This window comes from Rattus norvegicus, chromosome 20, assembly GCF_036323735.1.
Source record: "Rattus norvegicus strain BN/NHsdMcwi chromosome 20, GRCr8, whole genome shotgun sequence".
Lineage (NCBI taxonomy): Eukaryota > Metazoa > Chordata > Mammalia > Rodentia > Muridae > Rattus > Rattus norvegicus.
The window spans coordinates 21,325,770-21,350,386 of record NC_086038.1 but is presented as its reverse complement, the minus strand read 5'-3'; the positions used below and the strand labels follow the sequence as shown (position 1 = coordinate 21,350,386).

The window sequence follows — 24,617 nt, the reverse complement described above, 5'->3', positions numbered from 1 at the left end:
GTATTACTCGTGTAAATGCCTTCTGACTGCTTTTGATCTGAGTAACTGAGGAAAGTGTTAAAGTTAAGTGTCTCACCCTTACAGGTTCTACAGAATGCTCTTCATCACAGTAATAAAACCTCTGCGTGCCCGCCTGAGTCTCAGCAGCAGAGCACCCCCCAGAGAGCTCAGGCTAATGGCAGCAGCAGCCCTGGAAGTGCAAGCACAGACAGCAGGTTGACGCCTCCCGAGTCCCAGTCACCACTGCACTGGCTGGCTGATCTTGCTGAGCAAAAATCCAGAGAGGAAAAACAAGGTTTGTGCTGAAGGGCTTCAGTGTGAATGTCAGTGTCCTCACTGCACATGGTCTGTAAATGTGCTTTCTGCCTTACTTCAGTGACAGCTCAGGACCAAGAAGTATGTGTCCTCTTTATTAGGAACCAGCACCCCTAAAATTGATATCAAACTAATTACATACTTATTTATGAATCAGGTTTGCAAAATTGTCAGAGTACCATATTATAAATGAACTATAATTTATGCTAGCATTTGACCATTTTTATTCACAACAGATAAACGACTAACAAGTCTGAGGTTCTGGGAAAAACCAGAGTTGTGTACTGAGGGTTTTAACCCATCAGTCTGTGATCAGGTAAAGTGAGTGCTACAGCAGGTTGTTATCCCCATTATAAAATGCAAGGAACCTATTGTTTCTATACTTCAGTACTGAATGTATTCAAAATCTTTGTTAAATTTTATTTCAGAAAACAAAGAATTTACACTTGAAAAGGAAATTAAAGAAGATGAAGAACAAGATACCCCTGACTCTCCAAATGGCAGCACATCCCCTCCAGCATCCCAGAACAGTGAACAGGGTTCAACCCTGCGGGATTTGCTGACCACAACAGCTGGCAAGCTTCGTGTGGGCTCTACCGATGCTGGCATTGCCTTTGCGCCAGTGTATTCAATGGGAGCCTCAGTGAGTGTGCTGGCTAATCTCTGTGTTAGATTTGGTGATGTGCATGCTGTCTAAGTTCCACAGCATCTAGCTCCTTGATAGTTAGCAGATGAAATGCAATGGGCTAGATTGCTGGCCTGTTCTCATTCTAGCTCTCCCTTCAAAGCTAGAGCTTTGTGTATTTTGCACGTGGCCTGCTGGAGAAGGGTCTGTGAGTCCAGAGAGCTCTAAGATGAGTTTGCACGATGTGAATGCTATATTAGTAGTGGGGGAAAGAATCAGAACCATATGTCAGTGTCTATGGAATGCTTGCAGAATGACTTCCCAAGGAGACGACATTATAGATGCTTTTAAAGTGTGTGGAGAATTCTCATCCCTACACCCTTTGCAGGAGGCCACACCAGTGTGTAAATTAGGGCAGCTGTGCTCTGAGCCTGCAGAGTTGTGGTTTGTTGCATCACCAAATTTAGGGTCCTCACTGTTTTCAGAAGTCTTTGGTTTTTTTAATAGAGTGGCAAAGGCGGCCGGACTATGCCTAACATTCTTGATGACATCATTGCCTCAGTCGTTGAAAACAAAATCCCACCGAATAAAACGTCCAAGATCAATGTAAAATCAGAGCCTAACGAAGAACCTAAAGAAAGCAGACAATCTGCCACGAATGAAAGCAATAAGTTTTACCGTGACATACCACACACTTGGATCTGTGATCAGCATGTCTTATGGCTTAAAGATTACAAGAATAGTAACAACTGGAAGCTTTTCAAAGAGTGTTGGAAACAAGGACAGGTATGTATGCTGTACTCCATGCACGGAGAGGAAGTAGACAGGAAACTTAATTTCTGCCATGGGGAAAAGAAGAACCTACAAATAACAGATTACCAAAATTATTATTTCCGGATTTCTGCTTTTGTTCAGATGTATGTAATTTTATAAGGGAGTAGAGTGTTTGTCAAATAGTTTTAGTTTAATGAGTAGATATGTATTAATAATATATTTATAAAATTAATTTGGGTTGGGGATTTAGCCCAGAGGTAGAGCGCTTGCCTAGAAAGCGCAAGGCCCTGGGTTCGGTCCCCAGCTCCGAAAAAGGAAAAAAAAAAAGAAAAAAAATTAATTTTTTTCTTGTTCTGATTTGTATTTCAATTATGTTACTAGAATGATAATTTACTAATTTATGTTATGTTAATTATAACTTGCTAGTTAATTTACTGGTGTGTTAATATTAAAAATCTTGGGTTGGGGATTTAGCTCAGTGGTAGAGCGCTTGCCTAGGAAGCGCAAGGCCCTGGGTTCGGTCCCCAGCTCCGAAAAAAAAAAAGAACCAAAAAAAAAAAAAAATCTTGATGAAAATGTAGATGTTTTTCCTTTTAATGTAGAGGAGTTTTAGGAATAGTATTTTTGTTTTGTTTCCTCTGTGTGTTGGTTTGTTTTTACCTTTAATAGGCTTTGGATAAAACCAAGGTTCATGCAGTATTCAAGTGTGTGCTTTTCCACTGAATGAACACCTTGACTTCATCAAATCTTTCTCCCAATTTTGGGTATTTGAGACAGGGTCCTATGTAGCTTTGGCAATTTCTGGAACTCACTGTGTAGACAAGGGTAGCCTTGAACCTACAGAAATCCACCTGCCTCTGCCTCTGAAGTGCTGGGATAAGAGGCTTGCGCCACCACACACCTGGCCTTCATTTCATCATATCTTAAATACAGAGTTCAATTATTTCTTCCTGCCCAGATAATATTGGTTTTCCTTATGATCAGAGTCTGACTTAATGCTTTATATGTGCTTCTAATGTCAAGTACTTACATTCATGAAAAATTATGAACAGACTGAGGGTATTAATCTTGCTTCATTTGTTTCTTCCTCTTTGAAAAATTACTAGACTTTTGTCATCTACGCATCATTACTATCTGTGTGCTCGTGTTTGCGTGCAGCTGCATGTGTACAGTGAGAGTTGCTGAGCAACTTTTTGGGGTCAGTTCTCTCCTTCTACCTTATAGATTTTAGGGATTGAGTTCGGGGCATTTGGCTCGGTGAAGGTCTTTTTCAGTGAGCCACTTCACCAGAAACACCATACAGTTACGAACACAACTAAGAACCATTTCCCTATAGTGATTCTCAGTCTTTAGTGAAAAGTTTGCTGTTCTTTGAACTTTTGCTAGTTGAACAAGGAAGTGGGTTAACACATGCTAGTGATTGCTTTAGAAGAGCGTGCTAAAGAAATTCACAGCTTAAGTATTCACAATGAAAGGTTCTTAAATATCAAGGAATTTTAACATTCATTGTAGGCAATGGCTCTGCTTGGGAATTTATTACAGAATTTATAGGAAAATAATAGAGGTGAGAGTTCTGATTAGGAAGTATTGAGGTATTTCAAAAGGATGATGGCAGTAACTTTAGAATTGTACTTGGAATTATTGTAATATGCCATTTATTTAGCTGTCTAATTTTTAAAGTAGGTAAACGGCTTAACTTGGGAGTACTTTTATCTAGGAACTGTAATTCGTGAATTGCCAGCAATAGTCACCTACTAGTTGGGCCTATCTTTGTAGCTGAACATGCTATTAACCGATGGAAACAATATTTAATGGAGCATTCAACTAAAGTTCTTGATGGGTTTGGTTTTTACTTTTTATTTTATGTGTATGGGTGTTTTGCTTGCACATATGTCTGTGCCCCACTTGCATGACTGGTTCCTGTGAAGGCCAGAAGAGGGCATTGGATCCCTTGAAACTAGAGTTACAGATGTGTGAACCACTGTGTAGGCACTGGGAATCACCTGCGTCTTCTGCAACAGCAGCCAGTGCTGCTAGCTGCTGAGCCATCTCTCCAGCCCTTTGTTCTGTTCTAAGACGGTCTCACTCTGTAGCCCCTGCTGGCCTGGAACTCATTGTGTAGACCAGAGGGATTGGGGTGAATCTTCAAAAGCTCCTTTGTAATTAAATTTTTAATTTGAGGCTTTTCTTTAATGATGAAGTTTTAAATGTTTTAGAAAGTTAATGTCTTGTAAGTCAGATTTTTAGTTTGTCTATAATATAGAACTATGTTATTGGAATAAAATCTGAATAATTTATCAGTTGAACAATTAAACATAGAAGTATTTCTATATAACTTATTAGAGTTTTTAGAAGTAGTAAATCTAAGGCAAGATTTATTTACAGTCAGTCACGAAGCATAAAGTATGATGTCACACCTGTTCTCAGTGTTGTTTTCCAGATCCTTCTAGAGGGCAGAGAAAATGTGTCTATAGTGTTGTAAATCCAGTGTCCACTGTATTTTAATCTTTTTTCCCCCAATGTTTCTGCAAATATTGCATAGTTACAAATAGTTTATAGAGTGTCTATAGAAAGTTTGCCTATGAATACAGCAGTCTCCCATCAGTGCAGCACTCACTTCTGAGAAGGACTTTCCCTGAAATGCTCCTTCAGAATTGCCATTCTGTCGGGTCTAGTGGCACACGTAAGTCTCTGCTCTCAGACACTGACGCTGGGGACTGCTGATGCCACATTGCAGAAGTCCTGTGTCAGAGTAGAAGTAGACCAGTGAATAAAGAAGAAAGAAGCAAATGAATGTCCCCGCTGCGGCATCTCCCAGTATTTTCGCTCACACGTGAGCGTCTTCCCAGTCCAGAGCTGTTGAAGTACCTCCGCTGTGCTCACATCTGCAGTAGAGCCGAACCTCACAGTGCCTCCACTTGCATGTACCCTGAAGCTTTGAAGTGTTTAGGCGCCTTTTAACTATTGTTTATTTGTGTTTATCCATAAGCCTGCAGTGGTTTCCGGTGTGCATAAGAAAATGAACGTTAGCTTGTGGAAGGCAGAATCAATTAGTCTGGATTTTGGAGACCACCAAGCTGATCTCCTCAACTGCAAAGACAGCATTGTTTCCAATGCCAACGTTAAGGAGTTCTGGGATGGTTTTGAAGAAGTGTCAAGTATGTTGTTTTTCACTGTTGTCTCACCCATGTAACCTTAAGATGATACCTTGATAATGCGACTTCATTTCTTCACCTGGGAAGCATCTCTCTCAGGAGAGAGACAGACAGACACACCTGGGGGTAGTGACATACAACTGTCTTAGCACTTGGTTAAGCAGAAAGAGACAGGAAGTTCTGGAGTCCTAGGTCATCCTTGGCTACTTAGTGAGTTTGAGGTCAGCTGAGCTAAGACCCTATCTATAAAAGACAAAAGATAATTTAGAAACAAAATAGTGGTTCATAATCCTAACTCTAGTCCTGATTATCTTTAACTTTGACATAACTTATGCTGTATTTCCTAATGGAATTTTGGTAACTCCCCAAGATTGTGGAAATTAAATTATATAGTTTAAGTTAAATACTTTGAAAATTAAAAACTATAAATGTAAGACTATTATTAAGAAATATAAATAATTCTGAAGAGCAGTTCCTTTTAGATACTGAAGTAGTTAATGCACGTCTCCCATATTAAAATCTTTGGGCTGGAGAGCTGACTTAGCAGCTCTTGGAGAGGTCTTGGGTTTGGTAGCTCACAGCTGCCTTAAGTAACTTCGCGTCCAGGAGATCCAATGTTCTCTTCAAACTTCCTTGTATATTTACCCATGCACACATAAACACACACGCAGTACATCTAAAATGTGTTAATGCTGCATGAATACCTAAGAAAAAGACCAGCCAGTGCCCAGGAAGCAGCCGTGTACTACAATTGATCATTGACATTCTTTCTCAAACACTAATAAAAAGGCCTAAGTTATATTTTCAATAACTAGCTTCTATCTTTATAGAACGTCAAAAAAACAAAGGTGGAGAAACAGTGGTGTTAAAATTGAAAGACTGCCCGTCTGGAGAAGACTTCAAGACCATGATGCCGGCAAGGTGTGTATGGCATGGGAAGTGAAGCTTGCTTGCTCCCAGCATTTGCAGCCACTACCATAACCATAGACAGTTGGTTTTGTTTCTGTTTTTTGTTTTGTCTTGGTTTTTCCTCAATAAAGAGAACTAACCAATAGGCAGAATTAAGACTATAGTCTCATCAAGGTGAAGACCTTGTACTGCAGGGGCGGTGTGCTGTCCAGTTGTAGGCCTCCCTCTTTCTGGGTCTTGTCCCTAGCAGTTGTGTTTCGGGAAGTGTAATTGAAGCATTAGTATGTACTGTACTGTACTGTATGCCCCCTCGTACAGTACATCAGTCGAGACTCTGGAGGGATTCTGGAATAGTACTGCCTGGTTTAAGGAAAGGGGATTATAGTGTCCTTCAGAACTGAAGAGCTTGGGGCCAGTCAGTGGTGCTGCACGCTTTTCCTCTTAGCCCTTGGGAGGCAGAGGCAGGCAGACCTCTAAATTCAAGGCCACCCTGATCTACAGATTGAGTTCTGGGATAACCAGTGCTACATGGAGAAACCCTGTCTCAAAAAACTCAAAACTAGGGGCTGGGGATTTAGCTCAGTGGTTAGAGCGCTTACCTAGGAAGCGCAAGGCCCTGGGTTCGGTCCCCAGCTCCGAAAAAAAGAACCAAAAAATAATAATAATAATAATAATAATAATAACTAAAAAGAAAAAAAGAATTTTGTACTTCGAAATATTTTAGGTGCAAGTTTATATTTTAAAAAACAACTATATTGTTACCTTTAGATACGAAGACTTTTTAAGAAGTCTGCCATTGCCAGAATACTGCAACCCAGAAGGGAAGTTCAATTTGGCCTCCCATTTGCCAGGGTTCTTTGTACGCCCTGATCTAGGGCCCAGGCTGTGCAGTGCCTATGGTGAGTATATGTTCACATTTCTCGGATTGAGACTGAGGGTAACAGACTTCAGCCCAGAAGCCTACTGTCCAGTGACTTCTTACTAAACCTGTTCTTTAAATAATATTATTGAAACCCTTTTTAATATCAAGTAATATTATAGGAATTGGCAACTTAAATAGTACTTCCTAACTCCTTGTGTCATTTCTATGTATTTTTATTCAGTTGTTTCGTACGTATGTATTTCCATTGATAGTTTCAGGGGCAAGCGTTTATAATAAGGCAAATAACCCAGGCTCGTAATTACATTGCTATGATACATTCTCGTCTGGGTGTAGTGTCTGGGGACTGTCACTGCACTGTGGTAATGGCCTCATCATTGTCGCTGTGCACTGTGGTAATGGCCACATCTCCCACAGGCGTTGCTGCTGCTAAGGACCATGACATAGGAACCACAAACCTTCACATCGAAGCTTCTGACGTTGTCAATGTTCTTGTGTATGTCGGCATAGCCAAAGGAAATGGCGTCCTCTCAAAAGCAGGTAAAGAAACCTACAGAGCAGCCACAGGTGCTGTTGGGGTACAGGCTGGCACAGGAGACGGGAGGGGATTCTGACCTTTGGCACTGAAAATCACTTTTCCTGTTTCTCATGTACAAGAAATAGTCATTTCAAAGGTGACTGTTTTTATTTGACCCTTTGCTTTTACTAAGTACTGTATTCGTGAATGCATTTTGTTAGCTTACTGGGAATTAGGTGCCGAATAGGTACCAGTTCCTGGGGATTTGAAGTGCCATTGTCTTTGTAAACATACACCCCACCCCACCCACATTGGATTCAGAGGAAAAGAGAGGCTTTGAAATACACGGGGCTATTTTCCTGTACTCGTAGATGTTACTCTTCATTCTCTAATAAATACACGGGCTGTTTTCCTGTACTCGTACATGTTACTCTTCCTTCTCTAATAAATACACAGGGCTGTTTTCCTGTACTCGTACATGTTACTCTTCCTTCTCTAATAAATACACAGGGCTGTTTTCCTGTACTCTTACATGTTACTCTTCATTCTCTACAACGTTGCTCTACCATCTCTCTGTCCCATCCTTTCGTATTTGACGTCATGGCTGTTACCCCTTTCCTCTCCACTGACTTCTCTTTAAAGTAGGTGGATGCTGCTTGGTAGGGATTATTGCCCACTAGTGGATGACACTGGTTAAAACTAAGAGCAGACTTGCAACTGTTGTTCCCTTCTGAGAAGTGAACGCTTTAGGGGCAAGTATTGTAACGGCAAATAAGCTAAAATTGTAGTTAAATTGCTGTGGGCAGAATATCTGCACGTTATGCGCCGTGTCCTATGCTCTCATTTCGCTGTTTCTGTACCTCGGCCGCCGTTACTCCTGCCCTCCAAACGCTCGGCCATTCCAGCACACTCAGGCTTGTCTGATGGACACATGGTTAGACAGTCAAGTCATTTCTCTCTCCTGTCCCTCGTCCTCCTGTGATGGGTGTGGACGTGTCACTGCCTCTTCCCATTTTGGACTTGGCTGCACTGGCCTGTCTGTCTGTGGCACTCCTGAGGGGACGTTGCCCGAGCTGTGGGTGTACCTTTTGCTTTGTTTTTCAGTGCCGCCTGGCTGTGTGGAGTGTACGGTAGAGTGGCTGAGCTGTGGGTGTCAGGGAGGGTCTCTACTCTCCGACCTTTGTATACATTGACGTGATGCTGCTCTCAGCTTTCTCGTCGCTTAAGACTTTGACTGCTTAGCTCCTTGACTTTCATGTCTCCCCCCAACCCTGTTCTGCCCACAAAACCTGGAGAATCAGTGACACATGAGGTTGTCGTCCCTAGGGCGAATGCCAAGGTAGAACCACTTTTGGCTCGGTTGACACATCTTTCCTCGAGCTGTGGTGCTGCCTCTTTTACGTCCGTCCACTGTCCGCGCCTGTGCCTGACGGCCCTGGTAAGTGTAGGACGTGCATGCGGTGCTCACTGGAGCCAGAGGAGGGCGTGCGATCCACTGGAACTACAATTAAACATGGCCATGTGAGTGCCAGGAAGCAAACCCAGCCTGTGCCTCTGTGAGAGCAGCCAGGACCCTTAGCTGTGGCCGCTGCTCTGGCTCTCTACTGTATTAAATGTCCCTCAGCATCTTTCTCGCTCTGAGGAGCTTGACACCTGCTGTTTGCCTAACTGGGTCTCTGACTCCTCCTCATTCCAGCCTCCCTATTCCTCACATCTCTGCTCTTTTGAGAAAACTTTACTTTGTTTACCATTCCATAGCTCTTAATCATTAGAGGTGTACACACAGGAAGGTGTTAGGATTACACTCCTACTTGAACATCTAGCTCGCTAGCTTACTTGAACATGCTGACCATGTAAGGCCCATGTTCTCCCCTTGCTATGGCTCTCCTGCCTCTTCATGTGCATAGTTGGGATTATTAATCTCATCCTATTAGAATTCTTCGTTTACCAATGGGGTTAACCTGCTCTAGTCAATCATTCTCACCCCACTGCTGCTGCATCCTCTTCTCTCAATGTTAAGGATCTGAGAGGGAAGATTGGAGTACCAGTCCATGAATTGAAAATGTACGTTTGTTTTAGTTTATTTTGGTATCGTATGGGTTTGGTTGTTGTTGTTGTTTGTGTTGAGGTAAAGCTTTGCTTGCATGGTTCTGTCTAGCTTTGCACTTGCTATGCAGTGCAGGCTGGCCATCAGGTGACATCCTCCTCTGTGTTGGGATTGTTTGGGTGGCTCCAACACATGGCCCAACCTGTAATTTTATTGAGAAGACATTTAAAAATATAAAACATTTTAATAGAGTTTTAAAGTAACCTAAAGAAGCATCAAATTCTCTGGTAAACTTACAAAGTTCTTTATTTTGTTTTTATTTCCTTAATTAGAGCGAAAACTTTTTCATAGCTAATCTCTTAGTGTTTTCACATTCTTAGGACAGCATTTATTAAATGTGTTTAATTTGTCTAGGTCTATTAAGATTCCATGAAGTCCTGACTTTTTAAACCCCCCCCCCAAAAAAAAAGTCCTGTTCTTAGTCTACCACACATCTGATCAATACTTGAATTAAGAAACCTTTGCCACCAGATTTGAATATTATAAGGACTGTGCCATCATAGACACTAGGGGACATATGGTATACCCTTCGGAAACACACTAGAGAGATGGCACAGTGGTTACCACCACTCACTGCTCTCCAGAGAACCCAGGTTCAGTTCCCAGCGACTCACAACTGTCTGTAACTCCACTTCAGGGCATCTGGTGTCCTCTTCCTAATTCCTGAGACAATAGGCACACATGGGGCACACATGCAAACAATCGCTTATATACATTTACCAACGTGGGAAAGTTTTCTGTAATTGTCATTGCGAGTGCCTAGAGTTGATACCAGATCTGGGGATTTCCAGTGTGCCACCATTTGACAAGGGTTAACTGACGTTTCCTTAGAACCTTAGCTTATGAAGAAGTCGATTTGCGTGCGATGACAGATTAAGCATAGCAAGGACAGAGGAGCTGTTGAACTCAAGCAGAGTATTGTCAGTAGTAACCAGCTCCTCTCACGCTAGCCCTCGCACGTACGTACCAAAGCTCATTACTCCCTTCATTGAACCCAAAGTTAAGGCAATGGCGCTTGTTGGCCTTACCCAGCAGTTAAAGGAACCAAACAATAAAAGTCAAAATGTTGTCCATTAAGAAATGCCTTGGGGCTGGAGAGATGGCTCAGTGGTTAAGAGCACTGACTGCCCTTCCAGAGGTCCTGAGTTCAATTCCCAGCAACCACATGGTGGCTCACAACCATCTGTAATGTGATCTGATGTCCTCTTCTGGTGGGTCTGAAGACAGCTACAGTGTACTTAGATATAATAAATAAATAAATCTTTAAAAAAAAAAAAAAGGAAAAGAAATGCCTTGAGTTTCTGACATTGCTCAGTCAGACAGTCGGACCATCCCTGGGACGGGGAGCAACTTTGTTTTCTCTTCTGAAACTAAATTTCTAGCTCAAGAGTAGATTTTCTGTCTCTGGAGCAAACAATCGTGAAATCATTCTTTCTCTTCCTGTGAACACATAAGTCTCACACTCAGGCCTTTGCTTCCCCTAACAATTTTAAACTTGTAGTAGGTTTAACAATGGGGACTGACCCCCGCCCCAAAGGGCATCCCTGTCTCTGTCTAGAGCTGAGACAGGAGAAGAGTAGCTTACAATCCAGGCTGTGTTGACTAGCAGGCTCTGCAGGTCTGGGCTACAGATTGAGACTATGCTGGGGGGCGGGGAGGGGCGTGGTGTAAAATAGAGAAAGGGCCTCCTGCTCCAACCCTCAGTTTACAGGACACTGACCCATTGACAATAATTTCCTGTGTTTCAGGAATACTTAAGAAGTTTGAAGAAGAAGAATTGGATGACATTTTAAGGAAAAGATTGAAGGATTCGAGTGAAATCCCTGGTGCTCTGTGGCATATTTATGCTGGAAAAGATGTTGACAAGATAAGGGAATTTCTTCAAAAGGTAGAACTGAGACATCAAAGCATCCCACTTCTACCGTGAGCGTGGAGTATCACTTAATTTACATTTTTCATTCTGCAGTATAAGATCATTTAAACACTTTAGTCTTTTTTAGTGTTTTGTTAATTTCAAAAGGCCCTTTATGTGGAACTGGAACAGTGGCTCAGTTACGATCTCTTGGTGCTTTCAGAGAACCCAGATGTGTTCCTAGCACCCAATGGCAGCCCACACCCATCTGTAACTCCAGTGCCACAGGACCTGAAACCCTGGCCTCTTAGAGCAGCAGGCACAGATGTGTGCACAGACACACATGTAGGCAAAGCACTCGAGCACATGAATGTAGACATAGTAAGGAAACCGGCTTCAGAGCTGCTGTCTCCTGGTTTAAAGCCCACTGTGGTTCTGCTCATGTTCTTGAGTGGATTTAAATAATGTTTCTGGGATCCATAGAAAGAATCCTTACAAATCACTACCTTATACCAGAACCCCTAAACGTGTTTCAACCTAAAACATAATTGTGCTTCTTAAATCCAGCTTTTCATTAACTATTAATAGTTTCTGAAATAGGTTTTTGATGGGTCAGGTCGCTGGGTTTGCAAGCATTCCTTATTTTTGTATGTATCCATATGGGCTTACGAAACCCATGTGCATGAGGTTTGGCCTTAGAGAGCAAAGGAGGAGGTAAATGTTAGAAGCTAACTGAACGGACGAGAGCGCCACAGTTGGGAAGTGGTGTGTTGATGTCCAGTGGCTTTCTAAATAATGGCAGAGCACTTTGAGACAGCTTTCCGTTCTGTAGCTCGGGCTGGCCTCCGACTCAGAGACAGCCAGCTGCCTCTGTCTCTGCCTCTGCCTCTAGAGGGCTGGGATACAAGATGTGATCCCGGATACACACAGCCCAGCCTTACTTTCTCAGAATTAAAGACAGTCATTAACTTTTTTCTTTGCTTTGAGACGTTCATTTTCATGCGTGTCAATGTTTTGCCAGCTTTCGTGTCTGTGTCCCAGTGTAGACAGTGCCTGAGGACCCCAGAAGGGAGCAGCGCAGTGTTGTGAGCTGCTGTACTGCTGCTGACAATCCAGCCTGGGCCCTCTGCCAGGGGAGCCCATGCCTCTGACCCCTGGGCAGCTGTGCAGTCCCTAGGCAGTGTTTCTAATAGTACGAGAGCAAAATCCTTAGACGAGGAAAGAAGCGCTCCCCCGTCCTTACCTTGGTGTGCACACTTTTATTTTAACCTCTATCAGGTTTCAAAAGAGCAAGGCCTTGAAGTCCTGCCAGAGCACGACCCAGTCCGGGACCAGGGCTGGTATGTGAACAGGAGGCTCCGCCAGAGGCTGCTTGAGGAGTACGGGGTGAGAGCCTGCACTCTGGTTCAGTTCCTTGGAGATGCCATTGTCCTGCCAGCAGGAACGCTTCATCAGGTGCGTGGTCATGGGGTTGCAATTGCCGTGTACTGAGAAGAACTGGCTTGTGGGGATTACTGTGTATAGGTAAAACTTAAGGAAGATGTTAGCTAAGAGCATCACCTCACCATTGCATTCCCATTAGAATGCTATTTATAGTATTTGGAAGCTAAAGCAGTTAGAACACTTGCAGAGCTTACACGGGTGAGCCTAGACTGTCAGTTTGTACGCTCCACTTCCAACAGACGGAAGAAGCCGGCTGCCGCTCATGCTCACCAACTTGGGAAAGAGCGTGGAAAGTGGCAAGGCTTTGAATTTGTAAGTGTCTTGCTTCTCTACATGCTAGTGTAATTCTAACATATTTCATGAAAGATAGTGAACAATTTCTATAGCTATCTTAAAATCTAAACTGATGCCGAGCATGGCAGTGATGACTGAAACAGGAGGATCACAAATTCAAGGCCAATGTGGGCTACATAGCATGGCTTTCTGAACAAGCAAGGAAGTAAAAAGAAAACAGGTGCAATCGTTGCATCAGGTAGACACGTGATTCTGGGAAGAATGGTCTAGAATACTCGATGGTGGTGGGAAATAAAGTATGTCAGGAAAACCTGAGATACCTGCCTACCCCGAAGAAAAGTTCAGTTTGCCCTCGTGTGTTTCCCACCGTTGTCTCTGCTGTCACTGTCTGTGCTGCATGTGTAGTAGTGACAAATACTCCTTAGTTTTCATAGTGGGCGCATTTTAAAAAGATAGTCAGATTCTTCCTTCTTAGATCTTAAATATCATTTGTGAGACTAAAATATCAACACCATAGTATGGCCTTGCTCTCCTAGAAAGTGTTGGTTGGTGTTTCTCAGGGACTCCTGATGGTTCAGGGATGTTAATCACTGTCATCCGTGTTGAGTTGGGATTCAGAGCCCCTCTCCCCCACATGTCACTGGTTTGCGCTGCCTCATCAGAATGTGGCTAACCGTGTACGCAGTGCAGACGACTAAGAAAACTGCCTGTGGTGGAAGGATGCATCAGACCGCATTGATGACAGAGAATAGGTTTACTTGGAGGCCCTTGTTTACGTGTCTAGCTTCTTAAGTATCTGGGTTATTGTTGCTGTTCTGAGTCTTTGGGCCAAGCGGGCCCCCTGTCAGCCTTCCAAGTACTGGCTTGTTTGAAATAGCCCTGCTCTGCAGACCAGGCTCTCTGTGAGCCCTGCATGCCTCTGGCTCCCGAGTGCTGGAGTTACAGGTGTGTGCCACGGCACCTCATTTCATTACGGCACGGCCTTGTAAATCTGTGTGTGTGTGTGTGCGTGTGTGTGTGTGTGTGCGTGTGTGTGCACGCGTGTATGCGCATAAGTGTTAAGCAAGTGAGGGCAGGCAATAGAGTTAGGGGTGGCTATTAGCTACTGCTAGGCATGCTGGGAACTAAGGTCCTCTGGAAGCATGGCAAGTGCTTTTAACTGTTGAGCCTTCTTTCCAGCTCGCTCCCCCACCCCGACCTCCGACCCCCACAAGTTTTCTGTTGGCCAACTTACAGCTTACTGAGTCAGTAATGACCTAGACCTTGGCTCCACCTTCTGCTTCAAGAGAACGCCTTCTTGTCCCACTTATACTGCTGAGGGGCTCACATCTGGAAGTGGGAGGAGGACTGTGTCCAGTTCCAAGCCTGCATTGACTACAGCCAAACCCTCTTTCAATAAATAGTAATAGTAATGGAATCATACAGTATTTTTTAAAATTATTGTTGTTTTGTTTGTTTTAAATCTTGGCTACGTGAGTACAGGTGCCTGCATCCCCTCCTCCTGGAGCTGGGGTTAGAGGTCACTGGCTTTCAGTAAGGCAGCCACTTTGACACGGGTGCTAGAAACTCCACTCACAGTAGTATATGTCCTTAACCACTGAGCCTCCTTTCTTACCTGTAGTACATACTCATTAACTCTGGCTTTTCTTTACAACAAATTTCAGAGTCATCAATAGTGTTTAGTGGCCTGTTTGGTTGCTAGTGAGCTGTGACATCATGGGAATGGGGGGGGGGGTGTTTCCAACTGCAATACGTTTAGGATTTTTTAGTTCAGACAATAAATAAATAAATATAAATATTTACATGTAGACTTCTATACCAACGTGGTCTTTCATTGGGTAAATATTGGCAGTGGGATTTGCCCAGTCAGATGGTAAATGTATGACTAGCTTTTAAGAAGCTTTTAAAATGGTTGTCCACCCTTTTCCGCACGGTGATGTCTGTTTATTGTCTCTGCTTCCTCGCTAGCATTGCTACTATCAGATTTACTTTGACTGTGGTTGTGGGTGGGAAGACAGGGACAAGGTTGAGCTGGTGTTTTGTCTTCAGATGGTCAGCAGTGCGATGACCGCCTCCCAGAGTGCTTCCCTCTGGAAGGCTTAGCCACACGGGTGCCATGCCCCACCCTAGTATTTCTGATCTTTGGGTCTGGCTGGGGCGGGACACGGCCTTCACATCTCTGTAGTCAGCGCTTGCTGTGGCCACCTGAGCCCTGTGACACTGCTTCCATGGGACCAGCACTGCCACTACAGCAGCCGACAGCAGCACGCCATGGCACTCTGGCCCCGTCTCGTCCCATCTAAAACCGCAGCTTGTGCTTTTAAACCGACAGAGCACATGAGGTTATGGGTATCCTTCGACAGGCCCGGGGCCTCGGCTGCAGTGTTCTGAATGCTTTTTAAATCTAAGAAAAGAGCCCAGACTAGAACAGAGCAGCAGAACACTGGCCTAGACTATGAGGGTCAAGCCTCCCTCCCCATCACCCAGTACCACAACAGGGAAAGAAACAGAAAGGAGAAGAGCATGAAGAGAAAATCTTTATTAATAAGTGTGCCCTAAGTTTCTTGACTGTTTTAGCATTGTGACTTGATATTTTTAAAAGTTGCAGCTTGTCTGCAGAAGAAATTGTCCAGGAGAAATGCAAAGCCTTCCCACATACTATTGTCACAGACAGCCAAACACTACATGAAGATAGTGACGAGCCTCTAAAGAGACCGCGTTCACACTAAACATGAAAGGCCGGTTGTCCTGCCTCCCGCCTTGTAACCACAGCCAGGACGGTTAATGACTTGGGTGGCTACAGAGAGGGCAGAAGTGGACTGGGAAGCTCACTGCTGTTCTGCTTTACCGCTGGATCCTTTAACTCTCAAGCCTTCAGCGAAATCCATCTCATAGGGTTGTTCAGAAACATATACTGTCCCGTAAGCATTAATAAACATTGTCAAGCAGCCGTACATTGTCAGTGCTGACACAGCCTCTCCGAGCTCTGGGCCGGGACACAAAGCTCCAAGAAAGTCTCAGTAAGGAAATGTCTGTCAGCACACAGCTAACCACCGGGGCGGAAAATGGGACAGTTCCTTCCTGACCACACCCAGCAAGAAGTACAGCCTTCTCAGAGACTGCAAAGTGAGGAGAAGGACAGCCGCAGCCCTCAGTGACCCGGGACCCAACACTTGAGGCAAGGGAAGATGTTTACCAGAGCTCACATAATAATGTGCAGATGCCCAGCCCTCAGCCTGGAGTGGTACACGTGTGCACAGAAACAGAGAAGGATGGCCGTTCCCAGGAAAGAGCGTAGTGACAGAAATGGTCCCAGATCTCAGACTTACTAGACAACTCAAAGAGAAAACCACAAGGATGGATGGTGGACGAAAAGAACCAGACATTGAACAAAATGAGAGCTACAACTGGTTTTAGGTCATGCTAGAGCTACACATACCAAAGGTAACATGCTAAGACTCCCAAAGGACTCACTCTCCCCACAGCATAAACATACCAAAGGTAACATGCTGAGACTCCCGACGGACTCTCTCTCCCCACAGCATGCCGGCCCTCAGGAAACGTAGGAGACCGTGTAGCTGGTATGAGAGAGTTAGTGTAGCAGTGTAGAGCATCTGTTAGACCAGACATCACAGGAGTTGGCCTCCTGTTGACTTGCCATTTATTGGCTGATTTGTCTTGGGACAGGAGCTGAGCATCTCATCCATAGTCTACTGTTGTGAATAGAGCATCTGTTCTACAGACATAAGGAAGGAAGGAGGACCCAGGGAGAATGGGAGGCCCACTGTTACTCTCCAGAGGAACCAGCATCCCAATGAGCACAGAAACAGAACGCTTACTTTATGATGCCACCAACTTGTCAATAGAGGCCCAGTGCCTGAGTTAAACAACTCTGCAGACTTCGGCAGCTGTTCAGGTGGTCATGTGTCCAGAGGAGGAGTTGTAGCCCCTCTGGAGCCCCATCCTCCTGTCATCAGTTAGCTCTGCCACACACAGTCTCCATTTCCCACTCCTATCTCCCTCATCTCACTCTTCCCGATTACATTTGTTTTGCAAACTTCAAAACTAGAATAAATGGAAGTGCTTAGTTTTTCAGTTGTTCCTTCTTTCCCAGGAATTTTTATAGCATTTTAAACCATCATTTGAAGACAACCTAAAGACAATTAAAAAAAAAAAAATCTCCTATTAGATCCTCTTGGGCCTTCCTCTGCTGTACAAAGCATTAAGAGAAAGCAGTTCTTAGGAACAAGAGTGACAGAAGTGTAACTGCTAAACCCATGGTCTAATGCTCACTGGCTTCTGAAGAAAACCTTTTATTCAACAACGTGATTTTGAAAAACTTAGACTAAAGTCCCCTGAGAGCAGAGGATCTCTTTAATTGGCTCACTTGAAACAAAGGCACAAATAAAAATTCTAGAACCGTTCTGAAACTCCTGTATGGCCAGTAGATTATGTGGAACTAATGTTCTGCCCCCAGTGCGGAGCAAATGAACTAAGTTGCATTCCCTTTCTTCTCTTGATCCAAGAGTTAATCTTGCCCTGACCAACAAGGGAATAGCAACAGCACACATCGGTGCTTGCTCCTTGCAGCCTCCCATACTGTTGTCAAGGAACACGTTTTTAATAGTCCACCTCACAATATTGATAAATTAGGATCATATTAGCCTCTCCAAAGGATTCCTGGAAAAGTCATTTGTTTTTATCATTTAAAAGTACTTCATTTACAAAGTCACTTCACCTGAAGCTTTTTGGTGACATAACTTTCTCATTAGAGTGTGGTCTTCCGCTCTGAAACCCATTTGATGTTCTGAGGAAATTCTCTGGCAGGATTGTCCTTTGTATTTACTCATTGTAGACAGCTTGGCTTTTCTGTGCTGCCACTGTGACCATCTACTCTAAAACTTGCATTTCACCTTTTTTCCCTTTTGAATAGGTACAGAATTTCCACAGCTGCATTCAGGTGACGGAAGACTTCGTCTCCCCAGAACATCTTGTACAGTCCTTCCACTTAACCCAGGAGCTGAGGCTCTTGAAGGAAGAGATCAATTATGATGACAAACTGCAGGTAAAGAGTGTTCAGACGAGATCCAGGATTGCTTTGTTTTTTGGTTTTGTTATTGGGCTTTTTTGGGGGTGAGAGAGGGTGGTTGATTCAGACTCAGAAAATAGGATGTGCGAACTGCAGCTAGGGCGGCTGTTTCTGTCTTGGCATAGGGTAACCACAGTCAACACAGCCTAGGACTAGGATAACCACAGTCAACACAGCCTAGTACTAGGATAACCACAGTCAACACAGCCTAGGTTACTGAATTTCCTGGCTGGTGCTGATATCCTGGGTTTTGGTGCTTTGAGTTTTTATGTTTCCTGTCTTAAGTTTGCTCCTCAGTTCCCTTAAAATTAAAGCTATCACTTTAAATGGGCACGTAGTGCTTGCCCTGCAGTCCCCACACTCAGCAGGCTGCAGCCAAGGGCTGCTGTTGAATCACTTGGGCTACAGTGAAGTCACGTGCGTGTGTGTCTGTGTGCGTGCGTGTGTGTGTGTGTTGTGTGTGTCTGTGTGTGTTGTGTGTGTGTGTATGTGTGTTGTTTTATATACAATTTTGATTTTGATCTAACAGCAGACCAGTGATTGCCAATACTGTCTCTTTTAGGTTAAGAATATCTTGTATCATGCAGTCAAGGAAATGGTGAGAGCTTTGAAGATGCATGAAGATGAAGTAGAGGACATGGAAGACACTTAAGTGCTTGGAACTGGGATATCCCTTGAGTGACACTAGGTCTGACTTAAGCTCCATTAAACCATCAGTGCCAAGAAATTCTCTTTGTAGTAATTACTTGCTACTGACACCACACCAGTATAGCATTGTGTCGCAGCCCTGCGATTCAGTGCTAGCTGTCAACCAAGCTGTGTGTAAAAGCAGCTCTCTAGCTGCTCCTGTACCATGTGTATATGATGTTTGTGAAGACGCCAGATTTAAAATGATGTATTTATTTTTGGTAAAAAAAAAAAAAATCTATGCTATATTGTTGATCAAGTGTAAATGTGCTGTGTACAGTTTAATAAAATAACTGATATTTTTCACTACATGAGACAGTTACTGTGAGACTAGGACACAAACACCAGCTGTTGCCTGCGTTTGGAAAATTGCTGGATTGCACAGCAGTCATGTCATAATCAGAAAATTACTGCCAAATAACTGTAAGATGTGTAAGATACAAAGTATATAAGTAGATACTAAACTCAGACACTTCAATATTTTGTTGAAGCTATTGACTGTACAATTAAACATTTTCAAAAGGTGTAATTTATTTAAAATTGTCTCATTTTGGTAAAATTTATGTGAAGTTTTAAAGCTAAATATTAAACTTAATATGCTATGTAAATATATACATATATCCATTTCAGGATGTATTTTTTTAAAGCGTTGGCTGGCTTTTGTTAAAGTGTAAGTGTTACATATGGCTTTGTACATTACAGTTGAAAGGGGTTTACATTTTCCATTAAAGACTTTATCAAGAACTTGGATGTTACGGTTCTCCCTCTCTGCTCTCACACTGCCGCCCCAGGCTGAGCTCTGTCTCCCTCTGTGGGCCCTGCCGAGTTTGTTCAGTTTCAGTAGCTGAAACAAACCAGCTGGCCAGCCTGTGCCACTGGTGTCTGTCGTGCTCCATGGACACTACAGGGGTTGAGAAGGAGTAACCCAAGTTGGCCACCTTGCAGTTTACGTCCGTCATTGTTTAGCTTCATGGGGCCTGCAATGCTATACTTTTTACCCCAGGCAAGCCTCAGCCAGGAGTCTGAGCACCTCACTTCACATCAGTAACTGTGAGCTGCTGAGACTAATCGCTTGCCAGGAGAAAAGTGTGAGCTTTGTCCTTAGGATGTTTTCCAACGTGCCTCAACAGCCTTCACCACACAGTCCTGGCTGTCCTGGAGTCTACAGCAGTCGGGCTGGTCTCAGATGCGGATGCACCACCTCTGCCTCCTTAGTGCTAGGATTAAAAGCATGTGCACCACCCCTGGTCTGATTGAGTTTCCATAGGAAGTTAGTTTAAAGCCATGGTATGAGTTCTGGGTATTTCTACTTTCTCGTGTCCCAAGGCCTCGGAGGAGTACAGTCCTTGTGTTATTTTCTTTCCAAGAGCTTTTGCTTCTGGCTCTCCCAAGGCTCCTTTTAACTGTCTACAAAAGGAGTTTGAGTCAGTGGTACTGAGCCAGGCTAAGCGGCTTTCGGAGCAAACTGCCCCCAGCTGTAGTTCAAGAGGCGGGCATACATGCTAGTGACCTGGTGCTTCTTAACCCTGGGCAGAGAGAACAGCATTTACATCACCAAAGACATCTGCAGACTTGGGAAGGCTGGAGAGGCAGCACTGTGGGTTCTCTTCTGGCTACGGGAGCACGATTTTTGTGTGGCGCTGTTAGGTGCATGTGGATGAAGGTCGGGGCACAAGCTGGAGTTGGTTCGCAAGAGGTTTTTTTTGTTTGTTTTTTTTTTGTTTGTTTTTTTTTGTTTGTTTTTTGTTTTTTGTTTTTTTCTTGAGACCTGTTCTTGGGCATTATTTTTAGGCCAAGCTGACTGACAAGAAAGCCTCAAGGGTCTTCCTGTTTCCATCTCCCCAGCACTGAGATTATAGACATGCACCACCACTTGGCTTTTTATGCCAGAGATTTATGTAGTGACTGCCCAGCAACGTGGCCAACAGAACTAGTTCCCCAGCCCCTGGAACAACAATTACCGTATCTCAACTCTATCCTTTTGATTGTTTTGTTCCTATGAAAATGTCCATTTCCTGTGTGTCTTAGGTTTTCCTTTGCTGTGAAAAGATAGCATGACTTTGTCAACTCTTAGAAAGGAAACTTTTGATTGGGCCTGGCTTAGAATTTCAGTCCATCATCATGGCGGAAAGCATGACAGCATGTGACGCTGCTGAAGAAGCTTCGAGTTTTACATCCAGATCTGCAGAGAGCAGGGAGTAAACTGGTTTGAGCTTCAGAGACCTCAAAGCTCAACCCTAAGACACACCTCCAGCAAAGCTGCACTTTATCGGCCTATGAGGGAAGGCCTTTTTTTATTCAAACCACCATACCAATAAAATGATCTGGAAGCTGGAGACCTGGTCCCACAGGTAAAATGCACACTCCTGAATTACAGACTCAGGTGACCCCAGCACCATTTGGGGTAGCCCGACAAATAAGTGTTTCCTAGGGTTTGCTGGTCCCCAGGGGCTCCAAGGTTAAAAGCACATACTGCTCTTGCAGAGAATCCAAGAGCCACTCCCAGGATCCACATAGGTAACTCCCAACCATCTGTAACTCCAAGGCATCTTCCACTCTCTTCTGGACTGTACGTATACGTACCTACACTAGGTACGCACACGCACGCACGCACACACACACACACACAGGCACAGGCACACACACACACACAGAAATCTTAAAGACATGGAATGTTCAGGTGTCAGCCCTGCCGAACACATGCACATGCCGTCACCACACAAATCTCTGTAAAAGGTAGATGAACTGTGTAGACTAGTTTGACAAACATCAAGGTCAGGAGGCTTTTTCTAAAAGCAAACCTACAGTGCACATGGTAGTCATTACCCTTAGACCTTCATATGGGTTCCTTTCTCAACAAGCGCATGTCCATGTGGCTAAGGCCATGTTTTGCTGCCGTGTGTTCTGAGATTGCAGCGGTGTCTAGCAAAGGTCAGTGACTGAGGGGAAGGTACTCATAAGTACTTTACTTGCTGAGTATGTACAGTTTGCAGGGACTGAGGGGAAGGTACTCTTAAGTACTTTACTTGCTGAGTATGTACAGTTTGCAGGGATTGTTGCTTCTGGCTGCTGGGCTGGCTCCTTAGGAAGAAAGGACTGCAAGATACCCTCCTCAGTTATTCAGTCCACTTCACTGTGCATGGGGTTACGGCAGGCCAGAGAGGAAACAGCCATGTGTATTACTCATCTTGTGTAAGATCCAGATGTTGACTAATTGTGAAACTGAGGACATAGATGACTACAAAAAAAGTCCAGGCTGGCTTCAAACTCCCTGTGCTGACTAGATTGACCCTCAACTGTAATTCTTCTGCCTCTGTGGCTCTAGAGTGAGTGCTGGGGTTGCAGGCTTACACTACCTAAGTTTACGTGGTGCTAGGGCTAGAGCCCAGGGCGTGTTGGGGTCCTTACTGAGTATGCGCCCTCCCAACACAAACCCCAAGCTCTTATGTGACTTGAACTAAATGAATGTCAGCTTTTGAGTCACTAGTGTATAGAAATTCGAATCTCCCCTCTTGGCTAGGGAGGTTTTCACATCTGACTTCAGCTGTGACCTTAGTTGGTGTGACTCGGTGATAGGGCACGCACAGGACCTTGGATTGACTCCACCCCAAAAAGTAACCAGCTGTCGTTCACAAGCCTTCCCTGGATTCAGCTATGGCCAGAGGTTTGGTGTGTGTGTCGTGTGTGTGTGTATGTGTGTGTGTGTTTTGTCTTAGTAAAAGCTTAGTGTGGCCAATGGAGGCCATACCCTAAATGGAGGCTTTGTGAGGAAGGTCGAAGCTGAATCTTAGGACGTGTCCAACACCCCTTCCCTTGTTCATTTAGTATGCTGTGTACATGCTGTGTACATGCATACATGTGGCATACAGTACACAGGAACTGTAGGCTTACTTAACTGTGGATGTCAGGATCATCAGGTTTGGTGGCAGATAATCTTACCCATAGGACCATCTTCTTGCCCCTGGACCTTCTGTTTAAATGAAAGACACACACACACACACACATACACACACACACACACACACACACACACACACACACACACACACACACACACACACACCTCTGATACTCTGGGCACCTTGAGATTCAAATGAGGCAGCAAGACTGAACAAAGTCCAGGTTAGTGGCCAGAGATGGCTAATAGCACTGATTGCTCTTCCAGAAGACCCAGAGTTCAATTTCCAGTACCCACAGTTACCTTTTGTAACCCCAGTTCCAGGGGATTGGACACTTCTGGACCCCATAGGCACCAGGCACAGAGGTGCAGACAGACGTGCATGCAAAATATCCACGTACTTGGTGGGCAAGCATGCCGTCCCTGACAGTGCTTACGCATTTCTTTATAAAACTTACTGCATGTATCTTTTGTGTGTGTAGTCAGAGGACAATGTGTACCAACTGGTTCTCTACATGAGGGCCCTGGGGGGCAATGCATTTGTCCTGCCTTTTCCCCAGAGCCATCATATCTGCCCCCACTTCTTTCTCGCACTTTTTAAATTGGGTTTTCCTGTCTGTTCTATGCTAGGCGAGCAGGACTTGGGGTACAGTCAGCGGTGGAGTGCCTGCCTAGCATACAAGGCCTTGAGTCCTGCCCCAGATTGCCAAGAGGGCCTCACTCAGTAAGACCCCTTCCGCACTGGAAGACGGGAAGCTGGCTCTTGATTCTGTCCACCAGATGGCACTATTGGTCAGCAGTGGCTTCTAAAGGGAAGCCAGGAAACACACGCAAACTCTACTGCTGCCCACTTCCCACCCTAAGATGACAGGGACTAAGACAAACTACACAAGATAGAGGTCCCCTCTCACCTCCAACCATCCAGAAGAGCAGTTCTCAACCCCTTTGGGGGGTCCAATGACTTTCACTGAGGGGTCACTTGTCAGATATTTACACTGCGATTCCTAACAGTAGCAAAATGACAAAGTAGCAATGGATAACTTTATGGTTGGGGGTCAGCACACCATGAGCGACCTTATAATAAGGTCCCAGCATTAGGAAGGCTGAGAACCACTCATCTAACAGTAACCTAGTCCTGAAGGTATAGATGGCCGCACTGCCTCACTCTCCCTAGGCATGTTAGTAACTCCATAGAATCCACCTCAGCCTGTAAGGGCCCGGATGATAATCGTGAACGCGGTGACCTTGGCAGCACAGGCCTCTAGTCCCGGGGGAAGCAGACAGGAAGGGCCCTAGATCTCAGGGTTAGCTGAGCTCCCAGCTTAAGTCAGAGGCCTGATCTCAAAAGGTGGAGGGAGCCTGATGCTGGCTTCCACTCACACAGCGCATGCTCACACACTTTATGCTTTCTATTAAGAGCAACCATTTCTTTCACCAGACATCCAGCCAAACGGTTTTCCTCTCTCCATTACTTCTGACATGAAATGTGTGTGGGTTTTCCACTCACCTATTGGCTGGTAGAGACTGGTCAATCAGGTGTCCTTCAGTTGAACTCAATCTGACACTTACCTGTATGTGGTGTTAGATCCCATAGTGAGTGTCTATCTGAGGCCAAAGCATAAGAACCGGCTTGACTTCTGCCTGCCCACTGGAGGTTGGTCCTTCTGCACAGAGTTCGGATCACTTTGCTAGAATACGTCAGGTGAGCAAAACCCACTTTATAGAAACGAAGCTCAGGAGGTCCTAAGAGATGCACGAGCGGTGACAGAGCACACAGACTCCAACACAGAACCAGGCTACATGTGAGCACTAAACGGCGTGCAGAAGAGCTTCAACGACGCGGAAGACAGAAGGGGGCCTAAGAAAACAGCAAGCCACGAAGTGATGGGGAGAAGGGAGCAGACGTTCTACGTACTCACGGCTCACAGGAAACCAAGCTCTCCCTTCTCCTTGGCAAGTGCCCTGCACCAAACCCAACATACAGAGCTCACTGAAACAAGTCTGAGACCAGAACCATGTTTAGTCCATGGCTGGGCCTTGTGGGAAGAAAGGGCAGGAACACAGGGAGAAGC

At 44.6% G+C, this 24,617-nt stretch overlaps 1 protein-coding gene across 10 annotated transcripts in view; it reads left to right on the top strand.

Moving 5' to 3' along the window:
- Window positions 1-19,397, top strand: part of Jmjd1c (jumonji domain containing 1C) — a 177,591-nt gene extending 158,194 nt beyond the window's left edge. For 8 of the 10 annotated variants that reach the window (XM_006256361.5, XM_006256362.5, XM_006256360.5 and 5 more), the window contains 11 exons: window positions 85-295; window positions 744-958; window positions 1,448-1,726; window positions 4,704-4,872; window positions 5,700-5,790; window positions 6,547-6,677; window positions 7,076-7,198; window positions 11,031-11,170; window positions 12,413-12,589; window positions 17,805-17,936; window positions 18,523-19,391. In XM_006256361.5, coding sequence (XP_006256423.1) covers window positions 85-295; window positions 744-958; window positions 1,448-1,726; window positions 4,704-4,872; window positions 5,700-5,790; window positions 6,547-6,677; window positions 7,076-7,198; window positions 11,031-11,170; window positions 12,413-12,589; window positions 17,805-17,936; window positions 18,523-18,612 — 1,758 coding nt within the window. In that variant the 3' untranslated portion in view covers window positions 18,613-19,391. Of the gene's footprint in view, window positions 1-84; window positions 296-743; window positions 959-1,447; window positions 1,727-4,703; window positions 4,873-5,699; window positions 5,791-6,546; window positions 6,678-7,075; window positions 7,199-11,030; window positions 11,171-12,412; window positions 12,590-16,558; window positions 16,788-17,804; window positions 17,943-18,522 lie in introns of those variants that run through there. The other 2 variants (XR_010060624.1, NM_001191719.3) reach the window with 2 other exon arrangements.
- The last annotated feature ends 5,220 nt before the right edge of the window (window positions 19,398-24,617 follow it).